Source organism: Quercus suber, unplaced genomic scaffold (genome assembly GCF_002906115.3).
Source record: "Quercus suber isolate HL8 unplaced genomic scaffold, Cork oak 2.0 scaffold_5, whole genome shotgun sequence".
NCBI lineage: Eukaryota > Viridiplantae > Streptophyta > Magnoliopsida > Fagales > Fagaceae > Quercus > Quercus suber.
The window spans coordinates 639,557-659,083 of NW_027069471.1; the positions used below are offsets into that span (position 1 = coordinate 639,557).

The 19,527-nt window shown below is 39.8% G+C and overlaps 1 protein-coding gene across 1 annotated transcript; it reads right to left on the minus strand.

The window, feature by feature from the left end:
- Positions 1 to 333: 333 nt before the first annotated feature.
- On the minus strand, positions 334 to 1,767 carry LOC112040676 (uncharacterized). Its single transcript, XM_024073571.1, has one exon. It carries the CDS (start codon positions 1,765 to 1,767, stop codon positions 334 to 336), a length of 1,434 nt encoding a protein of 477 aa, XP_023929339.1.
- Between the last annotated feature and the right edge of the window lie 17,760 nt (positions 1,768 to 19,527).

A 19,527-nucleotide genomic window follows, 5' to 3' on the forward strand; every position in this document is an offset into this window, starting at 1 on the left:
TATAAGTGTTTTGTTCGTTGCCTCCGCTTACCCATTCCCTTGAGGGTAGTAAGGTGATGACCAGTGATGCTTAACTTGGTAGAATTCTAACATCTTCCTTACTTCATTGTTGACAAAAGGTGTGCCATTATCACTGATGATTCTGTGGGGTACCCCGAACCTCACGTTTATGTTTTCTTTAATAAAGTTTGCCACCGCTCCTTCGGTGGCTTTACGAAGCGGTACTGCCTCTGCCCATTTAGTAAAATATTTTGTAGCCACCAATATCCATATATATCCTCGTGACAGTGGGTTAACCGGTCCTACCAAATCAAGCCCCCAAGCGTGGAAGGGTCATGGGGTTACCATGCTGTGCAAATTCTGCGGATGGGTGTGAATTAAGTTGGCTTGCACTTGGCAACTGTGGCACTTCTTTACAAATTCTGCCGTAGCCTTCTTCATGGCAGGCCAGTAGTAGCCCATTTGCAGCAGGCACCTGTAAAGTCTTTTCTTTCCCTGGTGTTTTCCGCATTCTCCTGAGTGCACTTCTTTCACCATATTTTCTGCTTCTTCAGGACCTAGGCACCTTAAGGGGTCCCCATCATACCCTTTTTTAAAGAGGACCATATTGTGCATGAAGTAGCGTGTTGCCAACCTCTTGAGTTTATATTTCTCACTGTGCTTCTGTGGCAGGAGACCTTCTATCAGGTACTGGATAAATGGGCTTCTCCAGTCTCCGCAGGTGGACATAACATAACTTTCTTCTCTGTCTGCCGCAAGTTGGCAAGCCCCACACTGAGTTTGGGCTTGATCTGTATCTTTGCCCATGTTTGGCCAATAAAAGCTTGCCTTTTGGAGTCTGCGGTAAAGGCTGACCTCTCTGCAGGATCCGCAAGTCTTGTCGTGTACTTCTTTCAACTTTCTCTGGGCCTCCTCTGGTTTCACACATCTGGCCAAGACCCCACCCGGCATCCTGCGGTACAATTCCCCATTCACTAGTGCGTAGTCTTTTAGCACCTTCAGTCCTGTGGCATCATCCTCATTCATCAAGGCTTTCTTTATGGGAATCCGCCAGTCTTTGTCGCACCGTTCCTCTTGGAATTTCTCCCTCAATGTATCAATTATCGATTCTCTCCTTTTGCTGACCTTTACCCTGGTACCATCTCCTTCGAACATTATCTGAGAGCCTAGCGCAGTTAACGCGTCCGCAAATCGATTTTCATTCCTGGGAGCATGCTCTATTTCAAAAGTTGAGAATTTTTCCTCCATTTTCTGGGCCATTGCTCTGTACGGGGCTAGGCTAGGCTCTTTCAAGGAGAAGCTCCTGTTGGCCTGGCAGATCACCAAATTCGAATCGCCTAATACCCTCAAGTGTTTGACTCCCATTTCGAGAGCCGTGGCCAGCCCGGTTAGATAGGCCTCATATTCTGTTGTGTTGTTTGAACAGAGGAATTCTAGTTTGAACGTTAGTGCCACTGCTTTTTCTTCTTCATGGTATAAAACTACCCCCACCCCTCTAGATTGGGCGGTAGAAGACCCATTGAATTTTATTACCCATTGCTCTCCGACTTCCTCTGCTATGGCTACCTCCCCCGGAACCTCATCATCCAGTGGGAAGTCTTCCTCGCCTGAAAATTGTGCCAATAAGTCCGCTAAGGCCTGGCTTTTTACTGCCCTGGGTGTCCCCATTCTTAAATCATATTGCGACAATTGTAGCAACCATTGGAATATCCTGCCAGAGAGGATTGGTTGCTGCAGCAAAGCTTTGATGGCATGGGATTTGGTCATTAGCTATACTTCGTAGACTAAGAAATAATGGCGCAACCTCTGTGAAGCATATACAATGGCTAAGCATGCCCCCTCTGCCTTTAGGTAACGAGTTTCTGCATCTTTCAAGGCGCGGCTGATATAGTATACTGGCTGCTCAGTGCCATCTCCGTCCTCTTGGGCGATCAACGCACCAATGGCATACGAATTGTTAGCCAAGTAAAGCAACAGTGGCTTCTTGTGAATTGGGGCCTGCACCGTGGGGAGGTTCATCATGATCTGCTGTAGCCTTTTGAAGGCTGCCTGCTGCAATTCCCCCCACTCAAAATCCTGCCATTTTCTGAACAGCTTGGTGAAAGCAGAGGTGATTGATGCCAACCCCCGGATAAATCTTCGGATGTACAAGACTTTCCCCAAGAAGCTCTTTAACTCCTTTACCGTACTCGGAGGTTTCATGGTCGCAATGGCCGTAGCTTTGGCTGGGTCCACATCTATTCCCCTACTATGAACTAAGAAGCTTAGGAACTTCCCAGAGGACACTCTGAATGCGCATTTGAGAGGGTTCATTCTCAGTTTGAAGGCTCTGCACCTCTCGAATACTCTCTTTGACACTTGGAAGTGTTCTTCTCTTTTCCTTGATTTTACTACTATGTCGTCTACGTAATCCTCCAGCTCACGATGCATCATGTCATGAAATATGGCCGTCATTGCTCTCTGATAAGTGGCACCCGCATTTTTCCCATTACAGTGTAATAAAAGTTGCCCATGGGTGTTCTGAAAGCGGTTTTCTCTGCATCTTTTGGCGCCATCCTAATTTGGTTATACCCGCTGAAACCATCCATAAATGAAAACATGGCACTGCCTGCTGCAGAATCTATCAGTAAGTCCATGTTTGGCAAAGGAAACTCATCCTTTAGACAGGCCTTGTTGAGATTTCTGAAATCTACACAACACCTTATCTGGCCGTTCTTCTTCTTCACGGGCATGATATTGGACAGCCATCAGGGGTGTTGGATAGGTTTGATGAATCCTGCGGCAAGCAATTTCTGCACTTCTTTGATTATTTGCCCTTCTATTTCCATGTGGAATGTCCTGGCAGGTTGGGCTATTGGCCTGGCCTCTGGGTCTACATTTAATGTGTGTGCAACTAGCCCAGGGTCTAACCCTGGCATTTCATTGTATTCCCATGCGAAGACGTCCTTGAATTCTTTCAAGAGCAACATCAGCTCTGTTTTTTCCTTCTCTGTCAGGCTTGCACTAATTAAGATAGGTCTTGGTCCCTGTGAAATAGATCCCAAGTCAACTTCTTCCATTTCTTCTTCTGCTGCAACCTATGCTTCTTTTTCTGTCGCAACTTTCTCATTCTCTTTTTCACTACTTTCTTCTTCTGACTTTTCTTGAACCATGCAACACCCCAAGTCCTCGTGCTGCCGTTCATGGGTGGGGCCCTTTTGTATTTCACTCGTGGGCCCCGCACCCCTTCATAACTTATACACAATCCTGCCGTCAGGACCTTGGATCCTGACGCAGTGAGGTGTATCTTCTGAGTCTGCGGTTGGCACTTCCTTCCTCTTCCTTTTTCTGGCCAGTAACTCCCTTAGGTCAGGCTCGGGATCATCCTGAATGTCTCTCCATTTAGGCACAAAGGTATCTTGTGGCCTTGACACTGAATTTTCCCCAGATGGCGCCCATTGATCGTAGAACATGGTTTCTACTAAGTGAGCTTCTGCCTGCTCAAATGGTGAGTGATTCGTTGCTATGCGTACCATCCTGCCGTTTATCCGTCCTTTCACACATTGGTGGTAGGTGGATGGAACTAATCTGTGTTTATGTAACCATGGTCGTCCCAAGAGCACGTGGTATGATACTTCCGTTTTTACCACGTGGAACCAAGCTAGAGAAGCTATGGGTCCCACTTTTAACCACAACTGGATATGGCCTGCTGTGTACTCTCCTCTTCCACCGAATCCTGTCACTTTCATTGGACACCCTTGGATCTTTCTATCTGAAATCCCCGCAGCTTGCAGAGTGCTCAACGGGATGAGGTTTACAGAAACGCCCGTGTCTATTAAGGCTCTCTTTATGGGGATTTGATTTATGGATGCCGCAAGATAGAGAGGTCTCCTATGGTCTGGATACCCTACTTCCATATCTTCACCACTGAAGGTGATTTCGGTTGACTCCTGCAAGAGAGCCCTGTTATCTTGGACTTCTGTTGATAAACACTCCACCCCTGCCCCAGAGGCAATGCTTACTAGAGCCTCGGTAGCTACTTTTCTTTCTTTTGTTGTAAGGCCTAGCTGATCAAATAAGTTTTTGAATTTGGAGCTCTGCTGTAAAGTAGTAATCGCTGCGGCAGGCAGGGCCGGATTCTCTCCTTCGCCATCCCCTGGATCTGCATAGATCACTACTGTTGCTACACCCTTCCCTTTGTGATTTGGGAGTGGGTTTCTCTGGACCTCCTGCTGGGATAGTTCTAAAGTTCCTTCCTTTATCCTGCGGTGCACTAGTCTGCGGAGTGCCCAACATTCTGCGGTGGCATGTTGGACATAGTTGTGTAAACGACAAAAACACGGGTCCCTCATTTCTTCCTGGGTGGGTTCCCTAGCAACCTGGTTAGGTTTGAAAACGCCATCCGCTATCCATTTGTCTAGCAGTACGTCTAGCTCCTTCGCGGTGCATGGTATTGGCGGGGGAGTATCATATTCTTTCCCGTCGGTCTTCCTCCTCCGCTTATTGGTGGATACCACCATGGCTTGCGGGGCACTTCTTTTGTCCGTGCTTGGCTTTACGAACTGGGCAGTTTTTCTTGCCTTTTGTAACAGCTGCGCAAACTGGGAGATTTCAAGGTTTTCTAGGACTGCCCTGTATTCCCTGATCATATTCATCATGCACATCTCCACCAGCGTCCTTTCCTCACAATGGTCATAGCAGTCGAGTGCTATGTCCCTAAACCTCTTGATGTACTCCATCAAGTCTTCACCATTCCTTTGTTTAGTTGCTTGCAATGTTGCAAGTGTCACCATTTCTTCTTTGTGAAAGTACTTGGTACAAAATACATCCACCATATCATCCCATGTTGGGATCGATCCTGGCTTTAAGCCAATGTACCAGGTATAAGCTTGGTCACACGATGACTTAGAAAATTCTCGAAGACACAAGTCCTCGTCTGCGGCATAAGGGCCAAGCGTATCAATGAACTTGCTTACGAGCTCAACAACACTTCCCTTCCTGCCGTCATATTGTGTGAATACTCGCGGTTCATACCTCTCGGGGTATGGTTTACTGAGCACCCTTAGCGGGTATAGGGGTCTACGTGCGTAAAATCTCTCCTTTGGCCCTCTGGCTTTCTCTTGCTCCAGGAGAGTTGCTACTTCTGCTATAGTAATAAAACGTTGATCCGGATTCTGTGGGACACCACCTACTAGTGTCTCTTCTGCCCCATGTTCTGGATCATGCTGGCTTCCTTTTACTTTTGTTCTATCCATCTTTAGTTGACAAATTTCTTCCATCATTTGCTGTTGTGAGTGCTGTAAGGCCTGCAATACTTCAATGAAGGTATTGGCATTGTCTGTGAGGATCCTCGGAGGAGGTTGGGGTCCAGCCTCCATCTCGTTAGCACCTTTTGCCTGATTAGGCTATGGTTGGTGGGGCGTTGTAGGCCTGGACTTTGCTTGTGAGGGTATAACACTCATGTTGCGCGTAGTTCTGGACTTTGGAGGCATTTGTTTGCGAGGGCTCTTATCCATGAACTATTTCTCAACTCCTCAGCGGAGTCGCCAATTTAATGTGGGGGCCTTTTTTGCTATGTTGGGCCGGGCTGCCCCTTTGTGAATGTAGGCCCAAGTGTTCTGGGTTGCAGGAGCCGAGACCGGGCCAACTGGAACTCAACTTGGCCGGTTTGTGTGCGAACTATGCCTTGTCTGCAAGGAGAGTGCTTACCGTAGACTGAGCTGTTCCAGAGAAAAGCTTATGACAGGCAGAGCTGTTTCAAAAAAAAAAAAGCTTGCGGCAGGCAGATACAATTGATAAAACAAAATCATGTATTCTAGAATGACCAGATAGATCTTTTAATAAGAAATGACCGAACTACAATAACATTAACAATCTTTGACAAATAAATAGTAAGGGCAAATGGTAATAAAGATTTAATTGACAGCTTATGTAAATAAATTCAATTCGGTCCGTAAGAGTAAGGCCAAAGAGGAAGAACGCCTCTTCTCAACGCAATTAACCTCTGAGGAAAGAAAACGGGATTCCTGCTGCGGAAGTTAATGGGTTTGAGAGAGGCGGACCTGAATGGACACTTCCCAAAATAATTATAGAAGAGAACAGGGATTCGAGAGGGAGAGAAGGGAAGGGGCCTATCGGTGCATGCCACTATCACTTGCTCCTTTTTTCTCTCTTTCTTTCTTTCTTTCTTTTCTAGTCTTTTCTTAGTAATTTCCACAATGGTCGTTTTTTAGTGTTATGCTCCTCTGTTCTTTTAAGTAAGTTACAGAGTATTTTCTTTAAGTTGTGTTGTATTGCCCTTGTGCCTGTCGTCCCTTTTGCACATGGCAGAGGCGTCCTTTTATAGTGCCTGCCGTGACCGATTGTTTTACTATTCTACCCCCCAACCGTTTTTTGTCTGGTCTGGGTGCACTCGCAGACCCTTACTGCTCTATCTACGAGTCCCTCTGTCACAGACACAGACAACGTTTTGTCCGTTAGTCCGCTGTGGCACCTTGTCCTGCCGCGGTGATGTTTCTCTCTCTCTATCCCTCATGGCATGCACCTATTGGTTCCCACTTAGCCTTGCCTCTTTTAAGTAGTATGCCATCCCAGCAGGATGTATCCCCCAAAAGAGTTTGAGCAGGAACCTCAAAACAGGCCTTCCCCTCTCCTCACCTCCAAACCATGCCCTCTTACCTCTGACCCATGACCCTACCATGTCCTGTATTGGTTGGGTACAGGCTGGTGGTGCCTGGGCCTTGCGCGTGGTTTATGTCTGAAGTCTGCTTGCTGTCCATGCATCTGCCGTGTACTGGACATTTTGCTTGCATTGCCAATCATCCGTTCTTGGCTTTTCCCAAGCTGTTACTCTAATTTCCCATCCCATAGGGTCTGGACTTTACCGAGTACTGGGCTTTGTGTTCTTTTCAGCCCAATTCTTTAATTGCCTTAGCTTCCCACCGTGTTACTCGGCCTTTCCTGCCGTGGCGATTTTTGTTCCTGCTGGGCCTCTTTTCAGGCCTGCCGTTCCTTTCTTTCCCCCAGTGGCTTAAGAGAGCCTACTAGTGTTCTTACTCATGGGCTCCATTGTCTCTTTCTTTTTTCCCTTTGGGCCTGCGGCCCTTTTACTTTCCTTGGCCTTCCTCGGCCCATTTACTGACTTTGCTTTCCCATGGGCTTTTACTAACTTGATTGGGCTTCCCCGGCCCAATCTCCTCATACTCATCCTTGGGGTTCATGGGCTTGCCATCAACCCCTACTTTCTTTGTTTACATTGCCTTGGGCTTGCCGCGGCCCATTCTCACTTTTTCATACCATACATTGCCCATGGGTGTCATTTCTCTCTTTCCGGGCCCTTTGGGCCCATTTGCTTCCTCAAGACCCATTTATTCATGTTATGGGCCTGTGTTCTATTCTTCCTGCCACTTTGGCCTAGCAGTCTTATTCTATGCCTGCCACTCTTATTGCCTGCTTTGCTGGGTTGGGCTGGCTTTACAAAAATGACCCTCAACAGTGAGTTATTCCTGTTGTGACCGCACCGTACGTTCAGCCCACAACACCCATGTCAGGACACGTCCACATTGAGTTAGTCAGACTTGTGCATAAGCTGACCTAAATCGTAGTCCCAATAAGGCTAGTCCCAACTCTCTTACCTCAAAATAACGGGCTATAGCACAATAGAAGGGGTTAAGACCTAACAATGCAAAAAGGCCCCCACACCCCCTTACTAAGGAAAAAAATATTTTATATCAAATGATAACATGTCATCTATTTCAAAATCCAATAAACAAGAAACATGTGTGCAAAAATAACTACCCATTAACACATCTTTCTTTTGTTAGTGGGTTAATTATTTTTTGCTGGCATATTTCACACTTAATGGATTTTGATACTGCTGACATGGTATCATTTGATACCAAATACATTCTCCTTAAGAAGACCAAAAAAAATGAGTAATGCTAAAAATACTATAAATTTTTTACTACATAAGTCTTACAAATTCATGTGTCACGAATAACTTGGGAATGAGTTATGTACTTATATTTTTACCTATAACCCCTTTTGTGGTCATCAATAAACATCCAAAAATCATCACCACAAAAATTGGAGACCGAAGAGTGAAGGAAAGTCTGTCTTTTTATTTTTATTTTTTATTTTTTAGAAAAGCTTCTTTGAATTTTATTTTGGCCAAAACCTCCCTTCGTTCTTGGTCCATGAGTTCTAAAGTATTGCTAACTATTTTATGTTTTGTGTGGTAGCTAGATTCACTACCCAAATCGAACCCAGGGGACCGATCATATCAAATATTTTGATTCTCGCTTAGAGGTCAAATTAATTTTTTTTTTTTAATTTCTATAATTTCTTTCAGTTTTTATTCGTCATGGTTCTTAGTTTTATTATTTTCTGGTCTTAGGTTGTAGTTTAGGGTTTTTTTCTTAGGGTGCATACGTAGCCTTGATCCTACACACACACACCCTTAGTTATGCGTACGTAGTCTTTCCCCAAATAAAAACTTGTCCATTTGCTCAAATGTTGTTTGTTTGCCTCTTTTCTTTCAGGGTCCGTTTGGTTCCCGTAAAATATTTTTCGGAAAATACATATTTTCCGGAAATGCTATTTTCCGGAAAAGGAAAATATTTTTAAGTGTTTGGTTGTATTATGAAAATTGGTGTGGAAAATATTTTTATGTGTTTGGTTCAATTAGGAAAATGCTATTTTCCTACAACAAATTCCGGCAGCAAATTCCGGCCACAACAACAACAACAACAACAAATTCCGGCAACCACAACACCACAACAACAACAACAACAATAATCAGTTCATCAAAAAAAAAAAAACAACAGCAATCAAACTTAAAAAAAAAAAAAAAAAAAAAAAAAAAAAAAAAAAAAAAAAAAAAGCTGAGAGATCGAGGAAGAGGAAGCGATCGACGGCGTGGCGCGATGCGAAGAGCGCTGGGTTCTTCGAGGATCGAGATCGAGATCGAGATCGAGCGCTGGGTTCACGGTGAGGCGCGTGCGAAGGCTAGATCGCGAGATCGAGCGGAGGTGATCGAATGCGATCGCTGGGGAGACGGCGGTAGTGCGATCGAAGGCGAGATCGGCGCGGTGCTAGGGGTTCGCCGGCGACGTCTTGGCGTGTCTGGCTCCTCGGCGGGGGGCTGAAGGTGCTCTCTTTCTCTCTTTCCCTCTCTCTGTCTTCATGCTCTCTCTTTCTCTCCATTTTCCGGAATTCATTTGAAGTGAAAATGATTCCGTAAATCATTTTCACCCTTGACCGTGAGTCAACTGAAAATGATTTCCAGAAAATTGCATTTTCCGGCGCAACCAAACACCCGAAAATATAGAAAACCATTTCCGGAAATGAATTTCACCCAAAACAAACGCAGCCTCAATTGCATGTTAAAAATATGCTCAGGATGTTGGATACTTGTTAGGAACATGCTACGTTGAATATTTTGAACAATGCCTAAGATACTTGTTGAGAACATGCTAGCTTAGGATCAAAACCTTCGGGGTTAGAGCATCTTATTTTGATATGTGAATGAATGTGCCCATCTCGTGTGTTTTATTTGTGCTTTACTTTATTCCTCACATGATAAAGAAAAGTCCCACTTAGTGAGTCTTTAAGGATATATGACTATGAGGTACATCAATAGAGGTTGGCCCACTCAATCAGGCTTGCTTGGGAGTGTAATACAGTAATACCTTTCTAAATTTGTACCTAACTTAAGGTTTATGTCTAGTATTTAGACCTCTACATAAGAGCATTCACATCTGGACTGTTATATGCCAAATGTAGATATATTTTGCCATCAAAACACAAAAATGTCTCAGCACCCGGCATGCCAATTGTAAAAAAATATACAATCGAGCTACAGTAGTATTCTACATTTAAAATCTACTGTAGCAACTTGCAAAACCAAAATAATATTTTTTTATTCATTTTTCCTAAAATATCTTCTTCTTTCTCTCTTTCAGCCTCTCATCTCCTCTCTCTCCCTACTCTCTTCTTTGCTCTTTCTACTTCTCCGGATCCTGCTCTCTCTCCTCCATCTCTATCTAATCGCCCTCTCTCTAATGAAGGATGGGTTCTGATGTGGGTATTTCTGGTGTGGGCTTTGGCGTGGGTCAGGTGACGGTGTGGGTCGTGGGTATGGCGGCGTGAGCTGGGTCATGGGTCTGGCGGCATGGAGGTGGGTCATGGCGAGGTAGGTTGCAGCAAGCTCAGTTGTGGCGAGCTGGGTCACGGACTCACGGCAAAGGTGAGTGGGTTCAGATGGGGTTTGGGGTGGATTCCGACTCTGATGGTGTTTGGATTTTGATTTTTTGCTATGGATTTTTGTTTTTTGGATTTGGATGGTTGGATTTTTTGCTATGGATTTTTGTTTTTTGGACTTTGGAATTTGGATTCCGATGGGATTCGGGTTTAGCACAGATTGGTTGGTTTGGTTTGGTTGGCATGGTGGTGTGGTAGCATGGTGGTTGATATAAAATGATTCTTGGTGGTGGGTGGTGTGAATGTTGCTCAGCGGAGGTGGGTGGTGATTGGGAAGCTAGACAGTGGTGATGGTGGTGTTGGTGAGTGGTAGAGAGAGAGAGTAAGAGAAACAGAATTAGAGGGAGAAGTGAGAAATATTTTATATATTTTTGTATTATTTTAATGTGTAGTATGGTAAAATAAAAGTTAGGATGTTAGGTGTGTTGTAAAATGGTATGGTATAAATGATAAAGTAACTTTTAAGATGGTAAAATAGAATTTTTTGTAGATACCAGATGTGAATGCTCTAAGTGTCCAACTTAGATCCTAGACTTAAACCATATAATGATCTTGCTCTCTACCCTGGCCCACGATGTTAATGGAGTACTCTCAGCCAATGTCTAGAATGGACTCACACTAGGTTTCACCGCACAATCACTAGACTCCTCATATTTACCTCATCCCCTTTAAGGGTTTGTTTGGTTGGAAGGGTGAAAAAATAGGGGAATAGAAAATAGGAAGGGGATGGAATAGTGGGGGTACAAAAGAGATTTTAGCTTTCTTCATTTGTGTTTGGTTTGGAGGTGAAAACGTAGAGGGGTGTAAACTGTTTTTGTTTGGTTGAGAACAAAAATGAGAGGATAAAAAATAAAGTTTGTATAAATTTACTTATATGCCCTAATTTTTTTTTTTTTTTTTGGAAAAAGAGGCAATCACCCAAGTTTATTGAAAAAAAGAATCAAGCCCAAAAAAAAAAAAAAAAAAAAAAAAAAAAAAAAAAAAAAAACCACAATCACATTGATATCTAGTTAAACCAAAAAGAAAAAGTAAAGCAAAACACCTTGTTTAAATAGTAGAGAACAAAATGACAGGAAAAAAAAAAAAAAAAAAAAAAAAAAAAAAAAAAGATAACCAAAACGTAAGAAAAGGGGCAGTTCAATCATTTGATTGCAATGTTCCTATAGTTATCACATAACTTGTTTAGTTATAATTTATTTGAAGCCTTTTGTTGTATTTTATCCTTAGCTCCTCTGCCTCTATCTAGGAGTTTCTATTGTAACCAAATATTACTTATGTTGTGTAGCTATATATAATTCCTAATGCATCTTAAGGACTGGTAATTAAGCCAATACCATTTAATCGACTTTTGTTTCAGGAAACTCTACTCATGACTTTCGATTCCTACTACATTTCCCTTTGTAAATAGTTGAATGCTGATAAAATGCGATTTTGCCACATCAGTATGTTCCTCGTCAGTACGATGGACGACCTGGAAATCCTGTGTAAGAGAAAACACTAAGTAGATAATGACACTAGTTTGGGATCTGTTAAGGACCCTCCGATACTTAAATTAGCTTAAACTCTTTAGAAATAAGTAATTTGTAGAGAAATTTGTGTGTGTGTTCAACATGAATAACTTACTTGTCTCTTCTGGCTTTATATAGCCTTTGTGTTAGTAAATATCCAATCTGTTGGCCTCTCCTTACATTGTACCTGAGCTGGAGGATTTATGGCTCATTAATGACCACTTAATCCCAATCCTTTAACGTTTGTAACGGCCATTAAATGCATATAATTGGACGGTGGTAACAGCTCCACGCTCATTCATCATTTGGTCATTAAATGCTGTGTGGAATTAATGCGCTTACGCTCATCTATACTTTTACTCGTCATTAACTTGGATGGTTTGCAATATGGACGAGTATATTTTATAACTATCCATCAATTATGGTTGAGCTAGAGGGTTAAATGGCTTATTTAATAGCCATTTAACTTCCTCATTCAATGTCCTGTAACGGCTGTGTAATGGTCAGCTTGAGGTAGTTGTAACAGTTGTGAGATGGTGACTGGAAAGGCTATATGTCCATTACACTTATGCCATTTAAATGAGGAATTTATATCTAAGCATTAATGTATGCTTACGATCATCCTTAGTAACGACAGTCACTTTATGGGCAACCGTTTCACTCTACTCGTCAAATGCCTTTGGTATGATCCCCCATTTCACTGCCTACTTCTTCAATAACCGTGATGGCTAGTCGTTGTTAGGATGTGCCTTGGTTCAATGTGTGTTGTGACGAAATCTGAGATATGAAATCTATTGAGGTTCAAAAGTAATCACAACCCAAGGCCCAAAGAAATAACATATTGGGCTAATTTCATGGGAAATGAAGCTAGAAAATAAAAGAGCTGGGCTCACGTAATGAACAAAAGAGGAAAAGAAAGAAAAAAAGGGTGAGAAGTACGAATCGGGATCCAAAGATCCATGAAGGAACAGGCTTTAAAATCCATAAGCAAAGGAAAGGCCCAGCCGTCTAAGATCAGTAAGCCAAAAGAAGCCCAATAGGAAGAGCTGGGCTAGGATCCCAAAGGTTACCAGAGTCCGGGGATCCCTGGGACGCACAACACGGTCTAAGTAAGATTGAAACAGCTCAAAGAAAAAAAAAAAGCACAAAGGATGAAGGGCAAGCGAGTCTCAAGCACCTAGTCATGCAGTAAGGAATCAGAAAGTACAAAGCAAACATTCATGAACGAAGGAGTTGTGCCTCAAGGAGCCAAGAATGAGAAAACCATAAGTAGAAGTGACTGGAAGGGAGCTTTCAACCTAGCAGTAAAAGATTCCAACTGTTTGGGAAAAACGACAAGGATGGAGGGCAACCAAAAGCTGGAAAGGTGAAAAAAGAGCCAAATAGCTAAGATCAGCAACCTGAGGGGATCTTGAAATAGAAAATCAGCTAGGGGCTTTCAGCTTGGTCGCACCAAAAGGAAGAAATTATAAGAAAGAAGGAAATGACCAGCCTCTGAGTAAACTGACACAACACGAGCTCTGAGGGGCAAAAGAGAGAAATTACTGGTACCTCAGAGCCCTAGAGTCGCACTATAAAAGGAAGGAGAAACCCATGCTGAAGGCCATTCATTCATCGTCATTTTTCTGGATTCTTAGAAAAGATATCATAATAGAACCATAGAAAGAACTCTGTAAAGTTCAAGGAAAAACAGAGGAACATCTCCCGGTATCCCAGAGACAGCCATTATAGCACATACTCGGATTCAAAAGGATTCAAACTTTACAAGTCTTGGAGGCTTGAATAGACATCAAAATCTGTAATTTTTTAGCTTAGTTGAACCTTGTATCACGTCTTAGTGAGCACACTATAACTATAATAAAAGAAAATTAATGAAGTATTTCACATTAATCCAAGGATCCTTAACCACTGTTTTGCGTATTTCCTGATCACATTGCATTTTCTTTGCTGTTTTTGTTGTCATTCAATACAGATATTTTCGCTTGTTAGTTTATTTGTGTTGTAGGAAACTTGCTTTGCGTACCACTTGGTTCTTAAACAACCCTTTAGCTGCAGTGAACCAAGCCCAATCCACCAAGAACAATTATTTGGCACAGGATCCTTAGGCCACTGTGCTGAAGAAAAAAGGCATTCTCACAAGGTCCATGTTGCGTTGGAGTATTTCATGTGTGCTCTACATTATTTCACACACTCGTCATCAAAGGGCCACTACTCATTCGCTATCTTGATTCGAAGATCCTTCCTATTGCCGCCTAAAAATAGTTTCACCTCTAGTTATCTATGCTTATGTGGATTTGGTTAATACAATCTATTCTTTAATCTATGGAAAACTTGTTATCATTCCCCCAAAAAATGTCAATTCGTAATGCAATTCATCGTGGAAATGACCTGGATCCACAAACATCTGTCAATTAAATTAAAAAGGGTTGTGTTAATGGGCACATTGTTGTATATATAGGTATATACAAGGATTGGTTGTAATAATGATATTTGAGTTTGGAGAATATGGTTTCATAAAGTGAAAATTCAAGTTTTGGAATTTTCTAAGTGAAAATTTGAAAATCTGAATTTTCTGAAATTTTCTGCAGAATTTTCTAGTGACTGTTCAGAAAGGTTGAAGAGGTGTCAATCTTTGTTAACCGTTTTATGAAAAAATAACTAACTCACTATACATGTCTTTTCATGAAATATACATTCATTTTCATGAATAAAGGCTTATGTTCACTCGAAAAATAACTAACTCTTTATACGTGCCTTTTCATGAAACATAACCCTATGGGTATAAATAGAGGCTTATGTTCACTTGAAAAATAACACAAGAAGCACAAGAAATTATGTGGTCATTTTCCAAAATTGCTATCTATAACCCAACATCTTGGATGTATCTTGGGGACAAATTTGCGATAACCCTTTAGCAACAAAAGTGTGGGATGCAAATATTGTCTAAGAAAAATGATATAGTGCCTCCAAATTATCTATTTTCTGTTTGTCTTTTATATTAATCTTGTTCTTCCATTATTACTTTGTGTAATATCTCCAACACTACAAGATATCCTTTAACAACTTTTTGAAATTTTTTTGACAAATTTTGTCTATTTTACAGCTTTATCTCATTTTTTTTCTCAGCTTTATAAGTATCGCTTGGTGCTTTTTTGACTTTTTTCTAACATTTTTTTAAATCTTTTTTGCAACTTAACATTTCCAAATTAAAAATACCAAGTGAATCACAAGGGGATTGCCATCTAAGAATTATCCAATGCCTAAGTTAGAGGTCGTGTGAGGAGTTTATTCTATGGAAATTAATATAAATTCATGGGATGTGTTATTCTATTCACACGACCATTAATACAAGAGCAATGAGGTAATACAAGCTATTTCTTTATATTATATTTATATTGATAATAAAACTAGAATAATAAGGAGTCTGATTTGCTTCACACCATAGGTGATCATCTAAAAAGGCTACCAACAGATCCCTTCGCTAACATTATACAAATCAAAACATGTTCCAATATACGTCGAACTTCATTCACTATTATATATGTATTTTAGGGACAACAGTATATGCATTTCGGCTTTAGAATGAACATATGGAAATGAGTCTATAACTTGGATTGCTAGGGTTTCGTCCTCTATAATCCTAGACCATATAAAAGGCTTATTTTAAAGTCATAAAAAACACAAAGATTCAATTAGAGAACTCACACACACTTTGTGAGAAGCTATTGCCTTTTATGCGTCTTAGGGTTTTATAACCAAGTACTTCCAAATCTTCAACGTGCTTTAAAGTGAAGAACTTTGCCGCCAACAACAATCATTCAATTGCTTGGAGTTAGTCATGTATTGGGATCCGTGCATGCGAAGAAGTCTTTTACAAGATCAAGTCCAATTGGAGATTGGTGTAAAGGTTCAATTGTAGGTTGGTATTTTAAGATAGTCCAGGATAGTGGTAAGATTCCTCATACTTGTAACCGGTTATTCTTGATTAGTGGATTCTTGAGAAGGGTGACCTAAAATTCATCCGATTGATTAGTGGATTCTTGAGATGTTTTCCTCATTTGTTAACAAATCACTGTGTTATTTAATTTTTGATGTATATTAGCTTATTTGGTGATTTGTTGGTGCCTCCACGATTTGCAGGTAATTTGATCTAATTAATTAACTTGGGGAATTGAATTAATTAACCGTAGTCAATCTATAACCCAACAATTTATTAAATAATACCCCATTTTAGAGCAATAACATTAGGAGTATTAAAAATCTAATTTGCTATTTTAAACTATCAAACAGTAAAAATTGAGAATTATCCAAATGGCTATTCCCAAAAAAAAATAAAAAATCATCTCAACTACGGTAACATCTTACTTTTAAGATGTTATTGTAGTAAGTGGGTATTTTTAATAGTTTTTTTTCTCTCTCCTCCTTTTTTATTGATATTTTTTATTCTCTCTCTCTCTCTCTCTCTCTCTCTCTCTCTCTTTATTTTTGTCTCTCATTCTCTATTTCTGTCACCACCATCACTCACAATGGTGGCTTGCCTGTTTTCTCTCTCTCAACCTCACTTTATCTCTCTAGTTCAAGTCCATAACCTCAAATCCTCTTTCTAAATCAAATTCTCTCCAACCCATAAATCCTTTGCCTCTCTTTGATCTACAAAGGATCTCTAGGCATGGAGGAAGATTTCATGAAGTGGCGGTTGCATGCTCATGGAGTAGGGGTGAATGACAAGCTATGCTGGCGCATGAGGTAGGTTTCTGTGTATGGTGGTTGTTGATTTTTTATTGAATGGGTTTGGCGGTTGGTAATTGTGATTTGGTGGGCGAGTTTTAAATTGGTATGTTAAAATAGATAAATTGGCTTTTGAGAGTACAAATGACAAATTTTTTAGAGACCCAGATACTAATGCTCTTAAACTTATATTCTTAAGTGAAAAAAAAAAACAAAAACAAAAAAGAAAAAACAAAAACAAAAACAAAAACAGATAGAGGACGTAAACTATTTTGTAAAGACATGTAAATTCTGTATGTACCGCCGAAAGGGGGAAAAAAGAGACAAAAGACTTGTTTCTCATTTGGAACTTGTTTTTTTCCAAAGGAAATCTCTAGAGTTCAAAGTCACTCCTAATTATTGAATTATTTAAAAAATAAAAAGAAAAAAAGATAAGTAGGCAATGAAATTTTTGCACATGAAAGACATTAATTAAAATGTGAGGTTGTGAGTATTGTTATAAATTAACCAAGTTGTTTATGAACTACTCAAGCCTGAGTTGAGAAAAAAAAACTTATTTATGTTCATTTATTTGGTAAACAACCCAAGTTTATATGATATAAAATTATAATATGTAGTTTCTTGAAAAAAGAAAAAGAAAAACATTAATTGTAGTTTCTAAGAGTTCATATCCATTTGTAGTAAAAATTCATAACTTTGAAAAGGGATAAGAAATTTTAGTCATGGTTTTACAATATATATATATATATAGAGAGAGAGAGAGAGAGAGAGAGAGAGAGAGAGAGAACAAGTTAATCAAGTAGATCATTTCACAAGAATATGAATCAAACCTAATATATAATCTTATTTGGTAATGAGTTCAAACTCAATTTATATTCAAAATAAAATTAAAGTGAGAAGTACATGAAAAGAAACAAATAGTTTTAAATTTGGGATATATCAAATTCCAAACTTTTAAATGAAATTCTTTAAACCCCCTATATATTTAGATTAGGTTAGAGTAGAATTTCTATCTTATATTAAAAAAAAAATCATATTTATTAAAAGCTTGAGAAAAAATGTTTCAATTAAAAATATAGTATGTCTTCTCAAAAAAAAAAAAAAAAAAAATCAAGTATAGTATGAGGTTATCCTTAGGATATTTGTTAATAGATCATTTTTTTTTAAAAAAATTAATACCACTTTCATGATAAATATAAAAGATGTAAAAGAAATTATTTAATTTTTATTTAGGCATAAAAAATTGCTAATTTTTTTTTTTTAATGAAAATTGCTAAAATTATTTTATAAATCAATAACTGGCATTCTTAACTTATCCCTAATGTTTTTTATATAGTGAAAAGGTTTTCGTGGATTGTGGAAAATGAAATGAAGAAAGCGAATGGATTTTTTTTCCTCAAAATAACACCAATTTTCAAATAATTTTGTTAGTTAGCATTGTTTTCAAACTATTTAGGAAACTAATATCTCGAGTCTTTAAGGCTTGAGTTCACTATAGCAACTCAAGTATCACATACTTAATTTCTATGAAAATTTATGTGGAACTCAAGTCTGTAAGACTCAAGTTCCACATAAGAAAACCCAGAAATAAAACTTGAAACACATAAACGTAAAAATAGAATTAGAGTAACGAGGAAGAGCAAAACCATTCTTGTCAAGGGCCAACTTGGTAGCACCAATATTCCCTCCACGAAGCATGGGAAGCTCAGATGGAGACCAAGCATGGTACGACCCTCCATTGCCACCGTACACCTTCTTGGCCAACTTTGGTGATAGATCAAGAACCAGAGAGAAAATTAACAAGAATTAAGAAACCCACCCAATGACCTTGAGAGCTCGATTTCAATCACCGACGCCGCCACCTGGGTCTGATCTCTCTAGTTTGTTGTTTTTGTCTACCAATAATGCCTATGCCCTCAACTCGTTCTAAAAAAATAGGATTTCTTGTAATAAGTTTTTGATATTCACGTGGTTTATGTTTCATCAGAAAGATCTCTCTGGTTTGATCTCTCTGTTTTTTGTCTTTGTGGGTTTCTGGGTTTGATCAGAAGGATTTTTTTTTTTTTTTCAAAATAACACCAATTTTAAAACAATTTTGTTATTTAACATCATTTCTAAACTATGTAGCAAACTAACATGTCGAGGCTAAGAGACTCGAGGTCATTGTAGCAAATTGACTATCACAGACTCGATTTCAATGAAAATTCACCTAGAACTCAAGTTTTAAACACTCGAATTCCATAAAAGAAAACCAGAAAGCCTGTCTCTTCTTCTTCTTCCTCTTCTCCCTTTGAAAAAAATCCACGACAACCTTTCTCCCCTCTAAAAAAACACAAACACAAAGAAACAACCCGAAGCAAACAAGAGATCAAAGCACAAACACAAACACAAACACAAACAAGAGATCAAAGCAGAAACCACATGAAGCAAGAGATCAACCACGAACCTAGTCGGTGAACCCACGAACAAATGAACCCAGGCGGCGAACCCAAGCAACAAAACCCACAAACTCAAGCAATGAACCCACGAACCCAGATGGCGAACCCACGACCCAAGCGGCGAAATCCACAAACCCAAGTTCGGATTGATCCCACGAACATGTGCGCAAAGGTCGTTTTCCCTCTATTTCTCTCTTTTTTATTTGTGCAGAGCAGGAACTCGAGTATGTAATACTCGAGTTCTACTTGAAATCATTTCCTACAGACTCGAGTTCCATTGGAAATCGATTCCTATATGCTCGAGTTGCTACAATGAACTCGAGTCTCTTAGACTTGAGATGTTAGTTTCATAAATAGTTTGAAAACAATTCTAACTAACAAAATTGTTTGAAAATTGGTAATATTTTGAAGAAAAAAAATTCATTTTTAAAATTTATTTTTTGAAATTGAGTCTGTAATGCTTGAGTTACTATAGTAAACTCAAGTTTCAAGAACTCGATATATTAATTTTTTAAATAATTTGAAAATGATGCTAACTAATAAAATTATTTAAAAGTTGGTGTTATTTCGAAAAAAAAAAAAAAATGGAGGCGGACCGCCCTAATCTAACGCTA